Below are 15,967 nucleotides of genomic sequence, written 5' to 3'. Positions count from 1 at the left end.
TTTACCAAGCAAAGGAGAAAATTATAAAAACGCTTTAAAATATCGGGCAATGCAAAAACCACTTACATATTGATTTCCTATCATATCCGTATCTTAACCAATGATCGCTGATGTCCAGTTAATTGTCTAATTTTAAACGACGTTCTGAAGGGACTTGAGATCGGGAAAAGGTTTTGCTTTATATTATATGTGAATCAAGATTGTTTAAATAAAGTGTTTACCTATAAATAAAGATAAAGCGAAGAACTTGTAAGAATAACAACGGGGAAATTCCACTTTGATATCATTCTGATATTGGCTTAAAATCAAATAACTTTCCCTGTAACAATCGATCCGAAAGTTAAAAATAAGCTTCAACCAAAATAGTCAAACTATTGTGGGTATCCTCATGGTTCAGGGGAATACGATCAAAGGAATGATCTAAAGGTGATCTGTGGTCCATCATTTCAGGCATTCCTATGTCCAGGACTTGCCTAGCGTATCTATTCGAAAGGACAACTGGCTTAAAACAAAAATGTTCTTCTTTATTAGCATAAAACACAACTTGGAAACTATTTATCATTAAGGGTGTAGTCACAAATCAGTTAATATACGTATATATATATATATAATAAATATTTATATATATATATATATATAGCCATGCTGGTGTTTGTCTGTATGTGTATGTGTGTATCTGTGTCGAGGCCTGTTTTAACCTGAGTACGAAGCCCACCAGTCTGCCGGGGCTATCCGAAAATGAGTTCAACTGGTCTTTAAATAACAAAAATAATTGTGTAGTGTAGTAGTTCTGTGGAAACAAATTGAATTAGAGTAAACAACAGCTGAAGAAGGACGAGGTGGTTGTGAGAGGGCTGTGTATGGCGCCGGTGTGCTGATCACCGGCGACGACGCTCTCGCTCTCGATCCCGCTCCCGATCGTCGGGGTGATCGTTGTGCCGACTCTTGCTACTTCGCTCCGAACCGAAGCCACCTCTTCCGGATCCCCCGCTGTCTGCGCCGCCGCCACCGTCACCAGCATCCCGTTTGCGGTCGTGACGCTCCGAGCGGTGGCGGTTGCGGCTGGGACTTCTGCTTCGGCTGCGCGAGTAGTGTCTGTGCTTGTGCTTCTTCTTGTGCTTGCTGCGTTGGCGGTCGTGATCCTTCAGCCGGTCACGGTCATGGTCACGGTCCTTTACCCTTTCACGGTCCCGATCCCCAGACGAGTGGTAGGGTATAGGTGCCGATGGCAGCGCCGGTGGGTAATCTTCATAGCCTCGACCCCGTGCATACGAGGAGCTCGATGAGGTGGCATAGTAGTCGCGATCATCGTGATCATTGCGATAGTTTATCGGTGGATATCCTCCGACTCCATGGCGAGAGCCGAAGCCGCCCATAGCTTGTCCACCACCACGACCGCCGCGGCCACCTCCGCCTCCGCGGTCTCCCCCAGCGTGGCCGTGACCACCGCCATTACCGCTCTCATGGTATTCCTGGTAATCGTCATCGGGGCCTGCAGTAGCAGCGGTTGCAGCCGCAGCTCCAGCCCCACCACCCGGTGGACCTGTGACCGGGCGTCCGGAGCTCAGCTGATTGAGGGTGATGCCCTGCTCGCGGCAGTAATCTCCTATTTTGCGCTCGATCTGCTTCTGTATGGGCACGGGTATGCGCGGAAATAGCGTGGAGAACCAGTCCAGCTTGGTCATAAACTGGTAAACCATCTGGCCAATAGTCATAACCTGCAGATGGAGGAGATAAGGGATCGTATAAAGTGGAATTCGTTGACTGGACAGCAATGGGTAACATGTGATTGGTGGCTCATACAGTTGACTCACCTGGCCGCCGCCTGCCTTCACATCAATCTCCTCCTCGTCCTGAAGATAGTCCTCGTACCAGTCATACAGGTCCCCGGGAGGCTGTGTGTAGCGCAAGTACATGAACCCTTAAATGGAGAGGAAATTGTCATTTCATTGGCATCATCATTTAAGTGGGTGGGGGTGGGGCCTGGGTTTGGATGAGGGGAAGGGGTCTGTTTTTGCTAAACAGGAGCAGGAGCAAGCGACGGCATGTGGCGGCTGAACTCATGCGACTTACCAACACCTACCTAGTGCCCGTATGTAGGCCGAGTCTGTGTGATTGAGCAGTCCGTTGATCTGCTTGCGCGTCAGACGCAGGGTGTACAGCTTGTAGAGCAGACAGTACGCGGTGGACACAATCCCGCCCGCTCCAACGCCTCGCACCTGCAAGGGGGAATAGAAACAGAGAATGAGCCACCATTGCGCCAGAAGAGCAAACGAGGAGCATCGCCAACGATTAGCGCTACATTTCATAAACAACTCACACCGCCGCACATGCCGGTCTGGCCGGAAGTCTTGCGGGATCCGCGCTCCCATGGCTCCATGTGCTTCACCTGGTAGTAGATCTCGTCAACGACCTCGTGGTAGGTTTTCAGTTTAAACAAGTGCACTGTAAGGGGAAACGGGAAACGCCGATCAAATATATGTACATAGCTTAGTTCGCAGTGGGACTCCTCCCGGACACGCACCTTTGAAGTAGCTGGAACTTTGGATGTTGGCGAGGATCAGTGGATTCAGGTTCATTGAAGTCTCGTTGCCCCAGAAAGGTAGGGTGTTGTGCTGCTTGCCGGCCTTCTTTCCGCCAACGCCTGCACCGCCGCCACCGGCCGAAGATGACGCCGAATACTCTGCCAGCGTTAAAGGGAGTCAGAGAGAGACGCGACCGTCAATTAGCGGGTGATGCGGCGACGGGAGCCCGCTCAGGGCCAGCACGAAAACTTACCTTCGTCCATTCCTGCTGCCGATCCGCACTTTAAAACATCAATTCCGCAATTTTCATGCAGTTTGTGCGCGCAAAATGGCCAAGAACCAGATTTGCAAACGTTAGCGAGCGTGAGAAAATGCCTGAATTGGCGATATGTATGCGTTGCCTATCGCCGTATGGCCGGGGCTTATCGATATAAATGGCGCGCATATATCGTTGCAGTCCAGATAGTTTTCGAGAATAATATGGTGTTGGCAGAAGAAAAATTAATGAAATAAAACTAAATAAAATTGAAGCACACAAATATACTATTACCATTGGAACATTATATTTGATTTCTAATTGCCACAAGAAAAGATAATTTATTTGTTAGCGATGAATCGTGCGGAGTCAAGCCACTAACCATGCAGTATAGAGATGTGCCACTTCATACACCGAAACATATCGCAGAGCGAATCATCAGTATAAGATCACAGGGTCTTCGTCTCTGGCGTTCGGCCAGCGCAACGCGCCCTCTTTTTGGGTCTGTTGAGTTTTCATATATCATCGAAGAGTAAAAAAAAAAACATCTTCCATATATCTACATATATCTGTCTCCCCTCTTACATCAAACATGGCGTTAAAGCTGTCTCAGTTGTGATGAGCGTAAAGTAAGACCGAAAAGAGAGTTTGCGGAATACCTGGTATAATATCATCAGGATATGTCCATTCAAAGAACACTTGCAGGCTCTTGTATGTGTGTGTACATGTTTATTTTCATTGCATTTGTATCAGAAAAAAAATTATTTCAAATATGATGCGCAAGTATGATAAAGCTGGGCTGGCTGGCTCATGATGAAGACCCTGGGATCTAATTCTGAAGGTTCGCTCTGCGATATGTTTGTTGTATGGCACATCTGTACCCTGCTACCTGCCGATAGAAGCGGCAATCGGTGTATCGGCGGCTTGCCACCATCTCTAGCTCCTGTAGTAATTATCCTTTTGAGCCCAGCGAAAACCCTCAAGTTCAGTCAGCTTCAGCCAGCAAGTCCTGTGTCCTTAGTTAGGGCCCAGCCGTTTAACATCTTTTGGAGGACACAACCTTGGTTAAAGCATCGGTAAGGGCCGGCCAGACCAGTCAAAGGCCCCAACCAAGTCCAGGACTCTGGAAGCTAAGCTGCGCGAAGGTACCCTGTCCGTCCCACAAGTAAAATACGGTGGAACGGGGACCGGGGACGGCGACCTTCATATTAAATAATACATGTACATACCTTAGCGTGCGTACGGGGCCAGTGTGCGTGCGTTTGTGTGTGTCCGCGCGGTCGTGTGTGGGTGCATTAGAAGACCAAAAAGATATCAAATAAAATAATTAAAGAAACACGCACAAAATAATACGCATTGCAGGTGGCGTTAAAGTTTTTTTTTGCTGCAAGGCTAAACCGAAACCAACAAAAAAAGGGCATCGCAGAAAGGCTAAAATGCAACACCCGCTCCCCTGTCCTGCTGCATGCGGACGTGGGTGGCACAGCAGCGCACTCTAAACGCAAGCGCAGACCAGCAGCCGAGCAAAAATAGCAAACATCCCACAGTCACGGCCACGGCCAATGCGAAGGTGAAGCCAACAACACCATCACGAACAGCGACACCGACACCGACCACCCATCACCGACCCGACCAGAAGGAGAACGGAGCATTGGAGAGCGGAAGGACAGGGACAGCGGTTCAGGGTCATGGTCAAGCAGCTGTAGAGCCATAGATTGGGACCATGTCGAGCGAATCGTCAACGGAGAGCGACAGCGAACTGTACGACCCGCTGGCCGAGGAGCTGCATAATGTGCAGCTGGTCAAGCATGTCACCAGGGAGAACATCGATGCCCTGAACGCCAAGTTTGCCAATCTCCAAGAGCCGCCGGCCATGTACTTAACAGGTGAGTGGCCAGGGCAGAGCAGGGCAGGACAGGGCAGCCCTTTCATGTAAAAATTCTGTATTAATTATGTATGTTTTTTGGATTGCAGAATACCAGGAGCTCACATCGAAGCTGCATGAGCTGGAGGCCAAAGAGCACGAGCTGATGGAGCAGCTTAATGCGTTGCAGCAGGAAGACGATGGCAGCCAGAGTGCCGCGGACATGCAGCAGCAGCGCAGCGCCGCGGATAGGGATCAGCCGCACTACCAGAACCAGACGCAGATCCTACAGCAGCAGCGGCAGCTGGCGCGGGGGCCTCTGGCCTACCATGGCAGCGACCTGACAGACAGCCTGATGTCGAACCCCGGCTCCGGTAGCACCAGCCAGTGCGGCACGCTTACCCGCCAGCCCAAGATCCTGCTGCGGGCCCATCTGCCCAACCAACAGCGCACCTCGGTCGAGGTGGTCGCCGGCGTGCGACTCTGCGATGCTCTGATGAAGGCGCTCAAGCTGCGCCAGCTGACGCCGGACATGTGCGAGGTGAGCACATCGCATAGCGGGCGACATATCATACCGTGGAACACGGACATTGGCACGCTGCATGTGGAGGAGATATTTGTGCGACTGCTGGACAAGTTCCCCATTCGGACCCACACGCAGCATCAGATCATACGCAAGACATTCTTCTCGCTAGTCTTCTGCGAGGGCTGCCGGCGGCTACTCTTCACCGGGTTCTACTGCAGTCAGTGCAATTTCCGCTTCCATCAGCGGTGCGCGTCCTTGGTGCCGATGCTGTGCCAGCCCTTTCCCATGGATAGCTATTACCAGCTACTGCTGGCCGAGAATCCGGACAACGCCCTCGGGTTTCCCGGACGCGGCACGGCCGTCCGATTCAACGTGAGTAGCCGCAGCCATAGCCGGCGATGCAGCAGCAGCGGGAGCAGCAGCAGCTCTAAACCTTCTGCAAACCATCGACAGGGCCGGCCGCCTCGCATAAGCCAGGACGACCGCTCCAATTCCGCTCCCAATGTGTGCATCAACAACATCCGATCGGTGACCACTGAGGTTCAGCGCAGCCTCATAATGCACGCAAGGCCGCCATTGCCGGTAGGTGCCCTCACACCTTTCGCCTTTCGGAAACGCCTCTTTAAAACGTATCTCTGTCTGCTTTTATTTATGTTTCTGCTTCTCCAGCATCCCTGCACGGATCACTCGAACTCAACTCAGGCCTCGCCTACGAGCACTCTCAAGCATAATCGACCCCGTGCCCGATCCGCCGACGAGAGCAACAAGAACCTGCTGTCACGTGAGGACAAGAGCTCCGAGGAGAATTGGGTATGGCAAAGCCGGAAGCGATATAATGTATAATGTCAATGGAATTTCAATTTCCTCCATGAATTATTTGCAGAACATCAAAGCGGAGGAGATTCTAATTGGGCCGCGCATTGGTTCCGGCTCCTTTGGTACCGTTTATCGGGCCCATTGGCATGGACCCGTGGCGGTCAAGACCCTTAACGTTAAGACGCCCAGTCCCACCCAGCTGCAGGCCTTCAAGAACGAGGTGGCCATGCTGAAGAAGACGCGCCACTGCAACATTCTGCTCTTCATGGGATGCGTCTCGAAGCCATCGCTGGCGATTGTCACCCAATGGTGCGAGGGCAGTAGCCTCTATAAGCATGTCCACGTCAGCGAGACGAAGTTTAAGCTGAACACGCTCATCGACATTGGCCGGCAAGTGGCCCAGGGCATGGACTATCTCCATGCCAAAAACATTATACACAGGTGAGGGGAAAACTACTCGAAAATAATGGACACTCGTGGTGATGGATGATGGGATTAATCGACTTTCTTTTGACTGCCTGCAGAGACCTGAAATCGAACAACATTTTCCTCCACGAGGATCTGTCGGTGAAGATTGGCGATTTCGGGCTGGCTACAGCGAAGACCAGATGGTCGGGCGAGAAGCAGGCCAACCAGCCGACGGGCAGTATTCTTTGGATGGCACCGGAGGTGATACGGATGCAGGAGCTGAATCCCTACTCCTTCCAGTCGGACGTGTACGCCTTCGGCATTGTGATGTACGAGCTGTTGGCCGAGTGCCTGCCCTACGGTCACATCAGCAACAAGGATCAGATCCTGTTTATGGTGGGACGCGGCCTGCTGCGACCAGAAATGAGCCAGGTGCGCTCCGATGCCCCACAGGCATTGAAACGCCTGGCCGAGGACTGCATCAAGTACACGCCCAAGGACAGACCGCTCTTCCGCCCGCTGCTCAACATGCTCGAAAATATGTTGCGCACGCTGCCCAAAATCCATCGCAGCGCCAGCGAGCCCAATTTGACGCAGTCCCAGCTGCAGAACGACGACTTCCTCTATCTGCCCAGCCCCAAGACGCCGGTGAACTTTAACAATTTCCAGTTCTTTGGCAGTGCCGGCAACATCTAATTTGGTTGTGGAGCGGAGCGGAACGAGGCGTGGCGTGGCTGCTGTACCTGTACTTACGAAACTTACAAAAATCTGTAACTGTTTGTTGAACTGTTTTTCTCATGGTTTTTTTCCTGTACATAACTCGTCCTGTGTGAGCGAGAGACGAAAAGCGAGCGAATCAGAGGGAGACGGAGACAAAGGACGGACGCAGACATTCAATCAGAAGGAGACAGGATACGAGTAACGTAACGAAGGAGAGTGTCTCTCTCGCACATGATGACAAGTGGACGGACCAACAAAAATACCAATACCTCTGTGCTGCTTCTGCTTATTCTTCCATAAACCCCAATCCCCAACTCCCCCCGAACAAAAACTGATAAACGTGCATTTCTGTTACTGTTAACTGCAACGCCCATGTGTACATACCTTGCAACATAATTTATTAATGTTAAGCCCCCCACAAACTAAACTAAACTAAACTAAAACTATGTAAACTAGCTGATCCACTAGCGATTACATTAAACACATAATACATACAATACTACAAAAAATTGCTTGTCTTTCATGAAATTCTCCGCGTACCGGCAGTCGGACTTGATTGGAAAGGAACACGTACCGTGGCTGTGTCTACACATCAGGCACATCAAAGGCATTGCATTCCTCCCTAGCAACAGGCAACGAAACACACATACTTTCAATATAACAAAGCTGTTTATTCTTTACACAGTCAGGGGGTGGGAAGGATGTACAACAATAATGACTAAACATAGCGACTGGCGATGGCCAGAACCTTGGTGTAGTCGGCACCCTTCGCCAGCGTCTTCTCCTTGAGTATCGTCCGCAGGACGGTGGGTATCGGTACATGGATGCGTGTGCCCAGCGGCGAACCATTGTCGTCGATCAAAACCAGGTTATTGCTATCGAATTTGGGCTGCTTGGGCTTCTGGTTCTGCTTCAGGCCGACCAGGATGCCCTTCTTCATCTGGCCTTTGATGGCCACCAGCACTTTGTCCCCAATGTAACCGACGCCGCGCTTATTGTACACATGGATGCAGCGCGGCGGGCGGCCCTCGGCCATGGCTCGCTTGCCGAGATCACTGTTGTCCACCACACGGAGGCGGGCCAGTTTCCGTATCTCATAGCACGCCGGCGTTGTGTGAAGCAATTGTTGCTGGCAGGTGACGGCCCTGGCACTGGCCGTGATTGTCGCTACTGGCAGCGTGGTGGTCAGACGCTTCAGGATTTGTAGTGCCATTCTGTTGTTGCTCCTCGCAGCTTTTCTTGTTTTTAATTCATAAATACGAGATATATTATACAATCTTATCGATACAACATATCGTCCGACCCTCAGAAATATACCAAAATATACTGTCTCATTTTAAAAATATATACCGTAAATATACTGACGAATTCAAGTTCTTTTTTACATATTCCTCGTTTTTGATCTTCCATCAAATATTACCAGCTATATAGAAAATTTGGCCATGCCCACATAATTTTATCCGATTAATGAATCAATTACCTATCTAACTGTCTTGCTTATTTTAAGCGCTTTCTTTTATTGGATCTTGTCTGAAATATAATGGCGAAATAGGTCACACAAAAAAACGAAACCCTTAGTTCAGCCCACATAATTTTAGGCCGTTGATGAATAAATTTTCTTCAAGATTGGCTAGATTTTAGTCCTTGCTTTTTTTGTATTTTGGCTAAAACAAGGCTGAAACAAAATAGTTCAACAAAAATAATTTTATTTTATTTTAATGGGGTCGGAAACGCTTCCTCTCCCACCGCAAATATGATATACCCCATAATCTTCGTGTACCGGGTATAAAAACCATAGCAATGCAATGAAGCGGGCCAACAGCATATACATATATAGCGTTATGACACTAGATTTTGCTAGCTGACTAACTGCAGAAACTAGGCTTACGGGATAAGCATGCAATGAGATCGAGAATAATATGTGCGTTCAGATCGCATCCCACAAAACAAAACACATGTTCAACTGCTGCGCGAAGTTTACGGCTGTAAAAGTCTATCATGCTATTTTGCTCTTCGCAAAAAATTTAGCATGGTCATAACGTCACAACGCTAGTAACAGCAGACTCTGCGCTTAACAGCACACTCTCTAATTAACAGCACGCTCTTAATTCAACAGCGACCATTTTGGCGGCTTGGTGGCTTTTAACAGTTGTACTTGAATATGAAAACGCCAGTTTTTTTTTTAATGTTTTTTAGTTATATTTATTCACTTTAATACAATGCCATATATATATATACAAGCGCGCCAAATGCAACTTCTGCAGCGGCTATATGTGTGCTTATCTATAATCCTTTAATAGCATTATTAACACTGCTGTTACGGATGCTCGCTCCTCGTTTTTGTGCTATTAGTTTTGGGTTTTCTTGTTTGTTTCGACACGACTAAGTAGACAGACCAGTCCCATTGGTTAGAAAATTGGTTACTATAATTCACTATGACATACAAAATAATATATATTTTTAGGCATAATAACATATTTATATACTTTTCCTTTGCTTTCGTTTCGTTCCCTCTCGCTCTTTTACTTCTTCAGTTTCATCGACTGTTTTTTTTTTGGGTTTTTGTGACCTAATGACTAAAACAAAGTGTTTTAAAAAAAAACTACATAGTTCATAACAAAAACTAAGATTAGTTAAAAAAAAATTAATGTGCTTCGGTACACAAAAAAATACGGTTTAAAAAAAAACACATTCTCTACTGCAGCTTCATCTTCAGATATACAACATCCGTATTCGTTTTCGCATTTCGATCCGATCGGATCCGATCCGATTCGAGTTTTCGGATTATTTACATTGGAAAAATTAAAGAATTAAAGAAATAAACAGTAAATTTTGAGGCTAATTTTCTGCTAATGCTAATCGATAAAAAAACAATACAATTTGTGCTCGTAATCTTTTGTGAGTCCGGCTGCTCAGGATCGTTTGAGCTCATCCTGCTTGAAGTTTCGTATCGCGTCTAGCAGCTGGGAGCGCGGATCCTCAGAGACTTGACTGCGTCCCGCTCCTGTCGCTGGACCTGCCTTCAGGGGCTTCAGCGATACTCCCATTTGCGGTGGAGGCGGTGGCGGCGGCGTCGCTGTCCTCGTTGCAGCCGCTGGCGCGCTTGTGGATCGCAGCTTCACCTGGAACTTGGCTGTCTGTGGCTGTGCCTCAGGCTTTTGGAGCTTCAGCTCCACCATGCTGGTCACTTGGTTGGACTTGGACGGCGGAGCTGGCTTCGGTGCTGGGACTGGCGCTGCGGTGACAGTTTGAGTTGCAACTGCAACTTTTGCCGGCACTTCGACTGCAGTGGTAGCTGGAACTGGAACTGAAGCTGGAGCAGGAGCAGGAGCTGGAGCTGAAGCTGGGATGGGAGCTGCAGTTGAGGCTGTAGCTGGACTTGAAGACCTGCCATTGACCGAGACACGAGCACTCTGGGCCTGCTCCTGCTCCTGCTGCTCCCTGGCCAGCATGCGCTCCTTGAAACCCGTCCGCCGCAGGGTGCTCTGTCCGAATGGCGCTGGAGAGGGATCGACTGGGGCCTTGCTTCTCTCCAGGGTGGAAACCGGCCGTGGCAGTGAGTTGATGGTCGCCTGAGTGTAGGCGTCACCACCACCACCCGCGGGCAGGGTGAAACGATGGCTCTTTGCGGGTCTGGGCAATGTCGAGGATTCGACTTGGCCTGGGGACGTGTTGGTGTCTGCAGAGGCGGCCATTACTTGTGGCTGAGATGGGGATGCGGGAGCTGCGACTGGAGCAGGGACGGGTGTTGGTTTTGGTGTTGGTGCTGGTGTGGGTGCTGTTGCCGGTACTGTTTGGGATGCGGATGTGACATCCCGCAGAGGCTTGACTGTTATGGGTACATGGTACTCCTTGCGCTGCGGTATCCCCATCCTAAGTATGGGCGAGGCCACCTCGATGGTTAGTTTGACTGGAGACGGAGCTGGGGTGGCGCCGGCTCCCCCGAATATGTAGTCGCCCTCGTTCTTGATGGCCACCTGTGACTTGGGTCGTTCGCTCCATGCCCCAAAATTAATGTTCGGGGGCCCGGAGTAGCGATATTGGGGCGGTAGGGGTTTCGCAGCTGGCGGGGCTGCCGTCTTTACAGGGGATATGACTGTCTGTTCTGGTTCTGGTGCTGGTGCTGGTCGCAGGGCGACAGGGCTGACTGGAGAGGCACTTGGAGTGGGTATGGGTGATGTCCGCTCCTTGATTGGTTCAGTCGGAGATGCCACGGTGACTGGTGGGGACTGTTCCTTGGCTGGGCTGGCTCTCAACGAGGCTGGAGACGGCTGTTCCCAGACTGCAGAAGGACTCTGTTCATTCACGGCTTTGGCACGAGAAGCAACTGCTTCCTGGACTGTCTTGGCTGCAGGTGGAACCATCTGTTGCTGCTCTTTCACGGCCTTAGCTGGAGGGGGAGACTTTTCCTTGAGAGCCTTGACTGGAGTAGGGGATGGCTCTGGTGGTTTTTCTCCAGCTGCTGCCAGTGTTCCTCTGGCAGATCCTTGTTCTTTGGCCTGTCCAGATGCCGAGGGCTGGCGCTCCAGCCTGGCGACTGCTGTGGGGCTGCTCTTTGGTTGATCTAACAGCAGGGCCACCTGCTCCACCACTTTGGAGGGGGATGTGGCTGCGGACGCTGATGCACTGCCACCGCCGCTGCTCTCGGTCAGGCTATTCTTGCGGGAGTTCAGGATGGTCTTGATCACCTCGAAGCTCTGCAGCGAGGGCGTCTCCCCGATGCTCAGTTCACTGGAGGAGCGTCTTGGACCTGCCGCGTTTCCCAGTCCATTCTGATCGATTTTATTGAGAGATATGTGGGAGGAGCTGCGCTGGCTTAGGGATCTGGATGCCCTCTCCTGGGCTGCTGCCGCCTGGAAGGAGTCAGAGCGACTGACCTTCGCGGAAGTCGTGCTGGACGTGATCGTTGTGGACTTGGCCGTGGCAATGCTGAAGTTGGCCAAACGGTTCGGCTTTGCTGCCTCGATCTCCGCCTGTTCGGGCTGCTTGCGGATGAGCGTGTCCAGGCGTTGCTGCTGGATGATGGCCGACAGCTCGTCAACGATTTCGTCCAGCGGCGAGCCGGGATTGGGGTTGGGGCTTGTGGCTACGCTTTTGGTCACTCCGCGGGCATGCGGATCTGAGAAATCCGGTGGCGGGGAAATGGGCACCGAGTAGTTCCACGAGGAGAGCGATGTCTGTTCGCTGACGCTGGTCGGCGTGGCCAGAGTGGAGGTCTCCTGCTGCTCCTCCTCCTCCTCGTCCTCTTGGGCGGCGGCTGTCAGAACCGCCAGCTCCGCCAAACTGTTGGCCAGTGGCTGCTCTCCCTTGACGGATGTCTGGCAGAGCTTGAAGTTGTACACCTTGATGGCCTCGTCGTCCTCCGAGCTGGACTCTATGTTGGACTTTTCGGGCTCCTCGGCCTCGGGCTCGGGCGAGGGTGAGGGTGCGGGCTCTCCGATGCCCGAGTCTGCCTGCTTGGAGCCCGCATCGTTGTCGTCCTCCTCTGTGGCACTGCCCAGGGAGCGAGGCTCCGGTGTGGGCGTCCGGTTCAGCAGCACCTTGGACACGTTCTGGGATGCATTTATGGGAGCAGCGGCTCCAATAGTTGGTGGGGAGCTGCTCGGTAGAGCGGGAGTTGGTGTGGGAGGAGAAATGGGTGTGGGTGTGGGTGTGGGTGTGGGTGCGGCAGTGGGCAACGGGGTGCTGATCCGCGGTGCTGGCTGCGGTGTGGTGGGCGTCAGCGTCTCCGACAGCGAGTTCGTGGTGGAGGCCAGCGATATGGTATCCGCTCCGGAAGCGTTTCCATTGCCGTTGGCAGCCAGTGCACCCGCGAAGCCAGGGGGCGGGGCCGGTGCTTTCTTCTTGATCTTCAACAGCCGATTGCGGGGCGCCGGCTCCGGTCCCTGGCCCTGTCCTAGGCAAGAAAGTGTGCTCGTCACCGAGCCCCGTGTCGAACCGGCGGCTCGCTTCAGGTCGAGCGTGGCGTAGTGCCCGTCGGCGTCCACGGCGTCCGCCGCATCCGCCGGGGATGCCTTGGCGCTGTTCCCATTGCAGTCCAGCAGCTCCGGGGGCTGGCTGGACAGATTCGGCGTGGACATGCACAGCTGTGGACGCTTCACGATCACCGCGTACGCGGGCTCTGCCGTGCTCTTTGGGGCTCTTGCCGGCTCCGACTCCGGCACAGACTGCTCCGGGATGCAGTGCTGGCTGGGCGGGCGTGGGGCCACACGCTTCTTGCGCGGCGGCGGCGCCATCACTTTGGCTGGCGGGGCGGGCACAAAGACGGGTGTGCGCGTGTAGTTCATGCCGGTGGAGTCCATGGAGTTGAGGGAATTGGTGGAACTGTATGGACTGGGCGTCTTGGCGGTGACCTTCGAGTGGCGGCTGCTGCTGAAGTCCGAGCTGCTGCTCAGCGAGTCCCGGGCGGTGCCCGTGCGCTGGAACTTGGCAATGGCATCGCCGTTGTAGCTGTCATAGGAATCGGACTTGTGGCACAGCCGAATCTCTGAGAGGCCCACAGCCCCGATGGTCGACTCGCAGCTGTACACCTGACTAGCATCCACTATGGGAAGAGAGGGAGAGAGTTACGATTTATTTGGTGCACTTTTGGGCGGGGGAAGGCCACTTCTTGGACCTCAGGACCTCACCTGGACTCCGGAACTCGTACTTGTTCAGATCCAGCTCCTTATTGTCGCACACCAGCTCGAGGAGCTTGCGCAGCGGCACTCGTGCCCCCAGCCGGACTACATACAGCTGGTCCTTGGGGAGCAGCACAGTGATGCGGAAGGTCTGCTCGAAGGGCGCATTGCTGGTGATCGCCGGTATGGGAGTGATTCGATTGTACTCCAGCTGACTAGCCTCATTGATATTCATCTCCTTGGACAGATGGTGCAGCTGTGTGCTGGACTTGGACAGGTTTCCAATCGATGCGCTGTTGTTGCTGCCTGATTTGTCTATGGACATGGAATATTGGTTAAGGGAATCTCAATCCAAGGGGCTAGGGGGGGGGTGCTTACCCTTTTTGCGGCCAAACCAGCGATTGAGTGTGGAGAAACCGCCCTTCATGTTGCTCATTCTTGTGCGGGGGCGTGGCGTAGATCCCTTTCCGTTGCCTCTTTGTGGGACTGCGATCCTTTTTTTCCACTGTGGTTCTTTCTCTTTTCCTTTCGTCTGTCGATTGCTTTCTTTTCGATTTATTTTGTACGTTGGATGGGTGGTGGGGGGAAGGTTTCGTAATATATTCCTAGAGCATACTAGAAAATGGCGTGCGATTTGTGCGCTGTGAAATCTGCAAGTGAAAAGCAAAGGCGAAAATTCAACAACTGCCTGATTACAAAACAATGAATGGCCCCACAAGCCCCGCAGACCCCGAAGACCCAAATGCCAAGACCAAGACGCCTTCGGGCCTCAGGCGCTTATCAACGCCGCCCGATAACGCGCGGCTGGGACTGTGGCACTGAGGCATGAGGGGGCTTGAGGTGGGAGCCTTCCTTATGGTTTCTTTAGTTTTTTTTTTATCAATGCGTCTCATGGCTAACGTACGCACGAACCCCCTCCCCTACCTACACACACATACACACCAAATAAGGCAATAGAAACTCACACGAGTATACAGCCAGTACCAGGAATACCCATTCGATGATCTGTCCTAGAAGGTATGTTCCAAAGTCTACGTGATAATTGATTGCATACAGATATATATTATTTAGAGCACATTCTCGTCGACATTGCTCGGAGATTTACAGCTGTTTGACAGCCCGATGGCAGAGAGATGCACAAGTCCGAGAGTGCAAAAAAGAAACCCGTCGGACCCGTGAATGCAAAAACAAAATACATGTCTTGTGCGTGTGCGTGTATTTCTTCGTCTCTTCTGTCCGTAAGAATTTATTTCAATAGGATATTACGGGGTAGTCCCATGGTCGGGATATCCACTGGCTTTTCATAGACTATTTGCTTTATCAATTTCAATTTCGTTTTATTTGTTTTCAGCGCCTGGCTTAGTGCTTAATTGTTCATCGGCCGGCTATATAATGGCTAACACTCACAAATATCTACATATAAGCACACACATAAGTAGACTTACGGCGGGGCGAGCGATAAGCTCTCAAGAAAAATCGAAATCGTCGACGCTACGCGACTTTCCAGCGGATCGGAGCGGAGTGTTCTCTGTCGCGTGCGTTTTTCATTTGCACACAATGCAAAACGCGAAGGCGACTTCGATGGGGAGGCTAACGAGGAGGAGGTGTCGGGCAGGGGAGTCGCTATTGTCTATTGTCTAATGACACAGTTAGGCAGAGAGTGCAACAGTGTGCGGCATGGCCATGCAAATTACCGGCAATTGCTGCTGCTGCAACAGCAAACGGCAAACAGAGACACACTATACATATTTGCATACTAATTTCGTGACTGCCCAAAGGACAGTGCGTGCCACAGATGTAGGGATACCAGTGGAATCCAATCCATCCATTGTCTTAATACGAAGGATCATTTGTTGGTATTCGTTGAAGAAATACACCCCTGCATTTCGATAGCATACAAATTTATATTTAATGTCTGTACATATTTAATTGGAGAGATATCAGAGCTCTTTAAAATACATATTCTTCAAAATTATACTCTCCATCAAACATTTATAGCGCTTTGTGGTTCTTAACTACATTATAGTCATGAAACGCACTGTATGTCCATATGTTTTGGCACGTGCCCCGTCCCACCTTGAATCAAATCGATTTGTGTTTACTTTTTAATGAGCAGCCCCAACTAATTAGCCGCAACTATTAGTCCACCTAATTAGATTTACTCGCAGAACGCAATTGGGAGTCATCTTGACTAGTTAGTGCAGATATGGTACAGATATCGCTTTTGAATCG

The 15,967-nt window shown here is 51.2% G+C and overlaps 4 protein-coding genes across 6 annotated transcripts; 1 reads left to right on the top strand and 3 right to left on the bottom strand.

Moving 5' to 3' along the window:
- Nucleotides 1–503: 503 nt before the first annotated feature.
- LOC108155600 (pre-mRNA-splicing factor 38B) lies at nucleotides 504–2,921 on the bottom strand. Of its 2 annotated transcripts, XM_017286526.2 has the most exons (6): nucleotides 2,779–2,921; nucleotides 2,525–2,683; nucleotides 2,321–2,445; nucleotides 2,084–2,219; nucleotides 1,815–1,921; nucleotides 504–1,718 (listed from the first exon to the last, which is right to left on the bottom strand). In XM_017286526.2, exons 1-6 carry the CDS (start codon nucleotides 2,786–2,788, stop codon nucleotides 879–881), a joined length of 1,377 nt encoding a protein of 458 aa, XP_017142015.1. In that variant the 5' UTR covers nucleotides 2,789–2,921; the 3' UTR covers nucleotides 504–878. The 2 variants fall into 2 exon arrangements, with proteins under 2 accessions (XP_017142015.1, XP_033254605.1); XM_033398714.1 differs by lacking the exons at nucleotides 2,321–2,445; nucleotides 2,525–2,683; nucleotides 2,779–2,921 and having other exon boundaries at nucleotides 2,074–2,165.
- A 1,559-nt stretch (nucleotides 2,922–4,480) lies between these two features.
- LOC108155566 (raf homolog serine/threonine-protein kinase Raf) lies at nucleotides 4,481–7,624 on the top strand. 2 transcript variants are annotated; one of them, XM_017286472.2, is made up of 6 exons: nucleotides 4,481–4,667; nucleotides 4,756–5,543; nucleotides 5,625–5,753; nucleotides 5,841–5,981; nucleotides 6,055–6,428; nucleotides 6,512–7,624. In XM_017286472.2, the coding sequence occupies exons 1-6, from the start codon at nucleotides 4,505–4,507 to the stop codon at nucleotides 7,089–7,091; spliced, it is 2,175 nt and encodes a 724-aa protein (XP_017141961.1). In that variant the 5' UTR covers nucleotides 4,481–4,504; the 3' UTR covers nucleotides 7,092–7,624. The 2 variants fall into 2 exon arrangements, with proteins under 2 accessions (XP_017141961.1, XP_017141951.1); XM_017286462.2 differs by having other exon boundaries at nucleotides 4,756–5,753.
- A 138-nt stretch (nucleotides 7,625–7,762) lies between these two features.
- On the bottom strand, nucleotides 7,763–8,407 carry LOC108155618 (39S ribosomal protein L14, mitochondrial). The gene has a single exon (XM_017286550.2). The coding sequence runs from the start codon at nucleotides 8,326–8,328 to the stop codon at nucleotides 7,834–7,836; it is 495 nt and encodes a 164-aa protein (XP_017142039.1). The 5' UTR covers nucleotides 8,329–8,407; the 3' UTR covers nucleotides 7,763–7,833.
- A 1,112-nt stretch (nucleotides 8,408–9,519) lies between these two features.
- On the bottom strand, nucleotides 9,520–14,722 carry LOC108163102 (proteoglycan 4). Its single transcript, XM_017298195.2, has 4 exons — nucleotides 14,701–14,722; nucleotides 14,114–14,385; nucleotides 13,745–14,050; nucleotides 9,520–13,659 (listed from the first exon to the last, which is right to left on the bottom strand). Exons 2-4 carry the CDS (start codon nucleotides 14,169–14,171, stop codon nucleotides 10,028–10,030), a joined length of 3,996 nt encoding a protein of 1,331 aa, XP_017153684.2. The 5' UTR covers nucleotides 14,172–14,385; nucleotides 14,701–14,722; the 3' UTR covers nucleotides 9,520–10,027.
- Nucleotides 14,723–15,967: the final 1,245 nt, after the last annotated feature.

Source organism: Drosophila miranda, chromosome XL (genome assembly GCF_003369915.1).
Source record: "Drosophila miranda strain MSH22 chromosome XL, D.miranda_PacBio2.1, whole genome shotgun sequence".
NCBI classification, from domain to species: Eukaryota; Metazoa; Arthropoda; class Insecta; order Diptera; family Drosophilidae; genus Drosophila; species Drosophila miranda.
Note: the sequence above shows the minus strand (reverse complement) of the source record. Positions and strands in the feature narration are given on the sequence as shown.

Coding starts and splice junctions, on each gene's coding strand:
- LOC108163102 (XM_017298195.2), bottom strand. CDS start 14,171: ATGAGCAACATGAAGGGCGGTTTCTCCACACTCAATCGCTGGTTTGGC. Junction 14,051..14,113: donor CTGGTTTGGCCGCAAAAAGG/GTAAGCACCCCC, acceptor CCATGTCCATAG/ACAAATCAGGCAGCAACAAC. Junction 13,660..13,744: donor GTACGAGTTCCGGAGTCCAG/GTGAGGTCCTGA, acceptor CTCTTCCCATAG/TGGATGCTAGTCAGGTGTAC.
- LOC108155566 (XM_017286462.2), top strand. CDS start 4,505: ATGTCGAGCGAATCGTCAACGGAGAGCGACAGCGAACTGTACGACCCG. Junction 5,754..5,840: donor ACGCAAGGCCGCCATTGCCG/GTAGGTGCCCTC, acceptor CTGCTTCTCCAG/CATCCCTGCACGGATCACTC. Junction 6,429..6,511: donor GCCAAAAACATTATACACAG/GTGAGGGGAAAA, acceptor GACTGCCTGCAG/AGACCTGAAATCGAACAACA.
- LOC108155600 (XM_017286526.2), bottom strand. Junction 2,446..2,524: donor AAGTTCCAGCTACTTCAAAG/GTGCGTGTCCGG, acceptor TTCCCCTTACAG/TGCACTTGTTTAAACTGAAA. Junction 1,922..2,083: donor GGCCTACATACGGGCACTAG/GTAGGTGTTGGT, acceptor TCTCCATTTAAG/GGTTCATGTACTTGCGCTAC.
- LOC108155618 (XM_017286550.2), bottom strand. CDS start 8,328: ATGGCACTACAAATCCTGAAGCGTCTGACCACCACGCTGCCAGTAGCG.